This window comes from Triticum dicoccoides, chromosome 6B, assembly GCF_002162155.2.
Source record: "Triticum dicoccoides isolate Atlit2015 ecotype Zavitan chromosome 6B, WEW_v2.0, whole genome shotgun sequence".
Taxonomy (NCBI): Eukaryota; Viridiplantae; Streptophyta; class Magnoliopsida; order Poales; family Poaceae; genus Triticum; species Triticum dicoccoides.
This window is the reverse complement of record NC_041391.1, coordinates 615,194,045-615,199,994: the sequence shown is the minus strand read 5'-3', so window position 1 is coordinate 615,199,994 and position 5,950 is coordinate 615,194,045. Positions and strand designations below refer to the sequence as shown.

The following is a 5,950-nucleotide window of genomic DNA, read 5'->3' as shown; positions in this document are numbered from 1 at the left end:
ATTTTTTGTCTTATTTTTTAACCTTCTCAAACATCTTTTTCACCCATTCCCCATCTTTCACTTATCCCGTCTCTCTCTCTTCCCCTTCCCTTCTCACTCTCATCATTCTCCCCCCTTTCTCTCTCTACATGTTGCCTAGCTGTCTGCACCACTTCCGCAACTCGGAACCCACCACACTATCGACTGTGTTTGATATTGTTGTCGCAAGCCAAAGGTTGCAACAATCATTGTTCCTCCCTATCATTCTCGAAGCTTGCATTGTGTGTTGGTCGAGTGTTACAAGCGGACCACTCCACATCACTCGTTGTTGCGAGCCGGTCGCACGGTGCTACAATGGTCGCCGCCCAATGCTACAAGCACCAAGCCAGCATCATTGCGAGTCGACGGGGACGACATGGTGCTGCGAGGTTGTCGAGCCGTGCTACAAGAGCGTCACTGGACAAGGGTTGTCACCTTCGACACTACATGCGACAAACAAGCCAAAGGTGTCAAAACATGTTGACCACCATATTGCAAAGGGGTGTCGGAGGTGCTCCAAGGGGGTCTTTGTTGGCGCAACGGAGGAGCCACCGGTGCTGCAAGGGGGTCGCCGCGTAAGCTAAAAGCGGTGTTGCCGATGCTGCAAGGGGTCGATTTGGGCAAGGTTTTTTTTGGGAGGGGGGGGGGACGGATGCGGGGCACAGACAGTCAGATGCATGAAGAAGATGGCGAGACGAGGCACCTACAGTGACTTTGTAAATCTCAAGATGATATGCCGGCTCAGTCTCTCGAAGGTGCTCATAGGGTAGGTTGTGCGTGTGTGCATTCATAGGGGTGAGTGTATGCGCGTATGTATGAGCGCTTGCGTTTGTACTGTGTTGAAAAAAGTTGTGTTGACTCGGCTGACCGGACGCTGGTGACGTGGCTAATGGCCGGAACGGATCAACTAATTGACCCCGTAGCAGCGAACCAACCTGTGGTTGGATGGTTAGAGAGACTGTGGTATCCCCAGCCTAACAGGGTTCAAATCCTGGTGCTCGCATTTATTCCTGAATTTATTTCAGGATTTCCGGCGATGCACATTCAGTGGGAGGAGACGTTCCCGTTAATAAGGGTGAGTGTATGCGCGTGTATATGAGCGCTTGTGTTTGTACTGATGTTAAAAAAATTGACTCTGTAGCATCCGCCTTGATTAACCCACGGACTATGATACTCCCGCCCAAGATCAAATCCATAAGAAAAGGCGTACTAGAGTTAGTGAATCGTTTTCCTCGTGTCCCTGGCGGCTGGAACCCTAGCCGCCGCCAGGAGACTCAATCTTTCAGTGCCGTCCTCCGGCGGCTCCCCTCCGCCGGCGACCTCGGTCGTCGGTGGTGAGGGGGGTCGCCGGATCCACGCGTGTGGATCGTTTTTACTTCCTCATAGTTTAGATTTTTAGTTTGTTCATCGTCTTTGTTTTGGCGGCGACGATGACAGCGCTGAATAAAGATTCTTCGGATCCTTCCTTGACAAGGCCATTGGTCCTATGGTTGGGGATGGATTTGGAAACCAGTCTGTTCAAGCAAGGATGGCGTGGCGGCGACGGCATCCTCGTGATGGACATGTGTCCTCGGGCTCCGCCGTTGCGCCGGCGTTTGCTCCAGCATCGGCGCGGAGCTCGGGAGGTAGTCCAGGAGCGGATGCAGATTGTGGTCTGCATCGACGACATCTGGAAGACGGAATATGTGCTGGGTTCGTGGTTCGTGGATGGCAGGTATGGTTTCCTTCCACGACGTCTTAGTCGGCGTGTCCGGGGTGTTGCCCCAGTCTGATTCGTTCAACGGTAAGGGCTTCACTTTTGGTGAGCCACCTTGAAGGTCCGCAAAGCTATATATCAGCGATGGAGCAGTGTCGAGCTCGGGTGAGGAGGTGATCCATCATTCTTTTTTTCAGTGGCTGCAGTCGTGGTGCCGGAGGCAGGTGATGGGCGTTGGCGTCAAGCTCAGAGATGTTCTGCTATCTTTTCAGTTTTGTCATGTCGGTCCTTACGTGACTTATACTTTAATCTTTATGATATGAATGAGACACGTATTACCATGAAAAAAAAACCGACGGACTATCCCGAGTACTAATAATTTACATCTCGAGGAAAACTACTCCTCCCAACTCCCAAGCATCTTGGGCACGACACGCGTTATTATTTGCAGCGCGGCAAAATCACACTGCAGAATTTCATCTACTCATTCTATCTTGTTTCTTCCATCTTTGTGATGAACGCAGTTCTTCAGTGAAGGAAACTTGGCAAAGCGAAATGAGATAGAAAACATCCGAGCACCGGGGAGACCAGCATATACACGCGCACTTGGTTCAGATAGCACCATCACACCCGGCACGCAAGAACTCGACCAGCCGATCCATGTTCTGGCTCGACGAGCCACCTGCCTCCGTCGCCGCCCTGGCGCTCTCCTTCCACGCCGCCGCGCTCGCTCTCATCGCCTTGCCCCTCTCGCCGTCCATAGCCTCACGCACCAGCCGCGCCACCTCCTCCCTCGCCACGTCGCCGCCGATCTCCATCCCGATGCCCCACTTGGCGCACGCGTACCGGCAGTTGGTCGGCTGCTCAGCGAAGAAGGGCCAGCAGACCATCGGCACGCCGGCGCACACGCTCTCCAGCGTCGAGTTCCACCCGCAGTGCGTCAGGAACAGCCCCACCGACGGGTGCGAGAGGACGCGCTCCTGCGGGCACCAGCTCGCCAGGACTCCCCTGTCCTTGGTGTCCCGGACGAATTCCTCCGGCAGCACGGCCTTCTCGCCGGCGACGAGGTCCGGCCGGACGACCCACAGGAACGGCCGGCCGCAGCCCGCCAGCCCCCACGCGAACTCCGCGAGCTGCGCCGCGGTCACCACCGTGATGCTGCCGAAGTTGACGTACACCACCGAGCCGGGCTGCTTCTGGGCGTCCAGCCAGCGGAGGCAGCTCGCGTCTTCCTTCCAGAGGTTCCCACCGATCGCGTCGAGCTCGGCCTCGGCGCCTCCCGCGGCGGCTTTGGCGAACGCGGGCAGCGGGCCGACGGTGTAGAGGCGCGGGAACGTGCGGCGGAGCGCGTCGACGACGTCTTGCTCCAGCGCGTCGTACGTGTTGAGGATGAGCCCGCGGGCGCCGCGCGTGTTCTGCGCCTCGCCGCCGTCGAAGTTGAGCATCACGTCGTCCGGGTCAGTGGTTCTGATGAAGCTGGGCATGTCTTTCAGACGGATGCCATCCATTCCGGGGATCCAGTCGATGACAGTGTCCAGGTACCCATTAGTCAGGTCACTCTCATCTACAAAATTTACAGAACGAGAAGAATCATCTTCTGTCAGACAGAACTGTCAATCTGTACTAGCCAAGTACTACTCGGCACACACCTTTGAGTGGCACATAGCCTCTTCTGACGAGCTCGGCGAAGTGGAGGTAACCCATGAAGCCACAGGCGCTCGTAGTCCAGAACACCAAGGCCGGGATGCCCATCTCCTCGGCGACCCTCTGAGCGAAGCTCATGACGCCGTCGGCTATGACGCAGCTCACCGGCGTGCTGCTGTTGTTAAGCCTGACAAGCAGCTCCCTGAACGGTGCGGCGCTGTGCTTGGTGGTCGACAGGCAGAGCTCCGCGATGTCCTGCGTGACGTCGTCGCCGTGGTCGTCGGACGGCGGCAGGCCGTCCGGGACGGCCTCGAAGCGGAAGCCGTCGGCGCCGTCCAGCGAGCCGGGGCCGCGGGACCGGAGCAGGCGGCGGCGGTTGTACTCGGAGTTGACGAAGGTGACGCGGAAGCCCCGGGCGTGCAGTGCCTTGGCGAGGTGCAGCATCGGCGTGACGTGGCCCTGCGCTGGCTGCGGGATCAGCACCGCGTGCGGCTGCCGCTGGTGCACCGCCGAGCTCATCGCCGCGTCAAACAGGCGCCGCTGACGGAGTACTCGGAGTTGACTGGTGATCCGCTTGCAAGGTCGATTTCGGCAGTGTTGGGTGAGGGGTGAAACGTACGCTTCGCCGGTGGATCTGTGCGTCGGCGAAGCAGTGGCGCGTGACGTTGATGGATTGATATGTTTATTAATCCTCGCGTGGGGAAAGACGACGGACACCTGCCCACCTGCGTGTAGAGGTAGGGGGTTTCTCGCTAGGGCGTGGCTACTGGTTAATCGACTGAAATGAACTTTGGGTCAGTCAATTGATCCCAAACTCTGTTACAGTCAAGCATGATTAATTAGGCAGCCACACAAGCCCGCGCATCGGCCGCACAGGAGCCATGGGCTGCTCCAGTCCAATACTGCCGAGCCAATCTTCGTCACAGTTTACAAGTCCTACACGTATATCTAGGTTGCCAATTTAATCACCCTAATATAAACTATGTAACATAAAAATTATATCTTTTGAAAATAGAACATCTGAAGTTTATATTGGTATTTTTTTTGTAATATATTACTTATATTAGGTTGGTCAAATTGACGACCTAGGGGTACGCGCACGCCTTGTAAACTGAGAGAGGTAGTATAGTATAATTGGCCAAATCTTTGTAGATGACCTATGAATAGCACTCTCAAACATAATTGCATTCAATGGTTAATGGCTATATGTGCAATCTCACACATGTATATTTATTTTTATGCATGTACAATCTCACTGATGAATAGCATTCTCACACATATTTATTTTTATACATTCATATATTTGGTAAATGTATTATTAATATGCAAAACTGAACATATTCGTGGCACTGGTATTACCCTTTCAGAAAAGAACTAAAAAATCAAAATAGTGAAGTTTTCTAAGAAAGAATGAAACCCTTTAAGAAGAAAGAAAATAAAAAAGAAACTTTCAAAACTTACACACAATTTGCTTTCAGATTGCACTTGTCGAAATATGCAAAGAATAAGCATATAATAGTGCATTTTTCACATTCTACTATAGTTTACACATAGTGTACCTGAAATGTATTTCCTTCAAGAAGTTAGGAAAAAATAACTTACGCACAACTAGCACCGAAAAATTCCACTTTATCGTAATATGCAAACATAATCATATAATCATGAAATTTTGGCACACAAAAAAACAATAAAGGAAAAAAAGGAAAAAAAAGAAAAACACATAGAAACACAAAACAGAAAAAATACCCACAAAAAAGAATTGAATTTCCTTAGGAAGAATGAATTAGTGGCATTGGTGTACCATTTAAAAAAGGGAAAATAAATCTAAAACATACACTGATAAAATTTGCATGAAATATACATAAAAAATGTGCTTTTCAAAAATATGCAAGAATAAGCATATAAAAGCGGAACTTTTGCAAAAACAAAGTCTAAGAATAAATTATAGTCGCATTGGTATTAACCTTAAAGTAGACAAAAACAATATCAAAACAAGATTTTTTATGAAAAATAATGAATTAGTGGCGTTGGTATTTCCTTTAAGAAGAAAGAAAATTAATAACAAAAATTGCGCACAACTTCGCACCTTACTTGCACTTTATCATAATATGCAAAAATAATCATATAATCATGAAATTTTGGCACATATTATATAGTATTTGTATGTATATAATTACCCTCAGCCAAAAACCCACAAAAACAAGAAATAACAATAAAGGAAAGAGAAAAAAAGAAAAATGCAACCCAAAAGAGCAAAAACGAGCCTAAGAAGCAATTCGACTGACCCAAAATAGGGGTCAATCAATTCCACGCAGCCCAACTCACCACAAAAATGACATAAAAAAACAAGACAAATGTCAAAGTAGAATGGGACGGTCACAAAATCAACTGGCTATAGCCCAGTCGACAAAATTTTATTTCAGGGCCAATCACTTTTTTTTGTAAACCACCTTGTAGCCCCACATGGCCACATATTCATCTCAAAGCATGTACGAAAACCATTGGTTTTGGCGACCAAAACTATGCTAGGCTGTGACGGAAGAGCACGTACATGTAGTCACCACGAACACATAAACATGCAGACACGCCCAC

General features: G+C 50.0%; 1 protein-coding gene across 1 annotated transcript; it reads right to left on the bottom strand.

Annotated features, from left to right (window-relative positions):
• Positions 1–2,075: 2,075 nt before the first annotated feature.
• On the bottom strand, positions 2,076–4,090 carry LOC119322035 (7-deoxyloganetin glucosyltransferase-like). Its single transcript, XM_037595541.1, has 2 exons — positions 3,364–4,090; positions 2,076–3,278 (listed from the first exon to the last, which is right to left on the bottom strand). The coding sequence occupies exons 1-2, from the start codon at positions 3,875–3,877 to the stop codon at positions 2,326–2,328; spliced, it is 1,467 nt and encodes a 488-aa protein (XP_037451438.1). The 5' UTR covers positions 3,878–4,090; the 3' UTR covers positions 2,076–2,325.
• Positions 4,091–5,950: the final 1,860 nt, after the last annotated feature.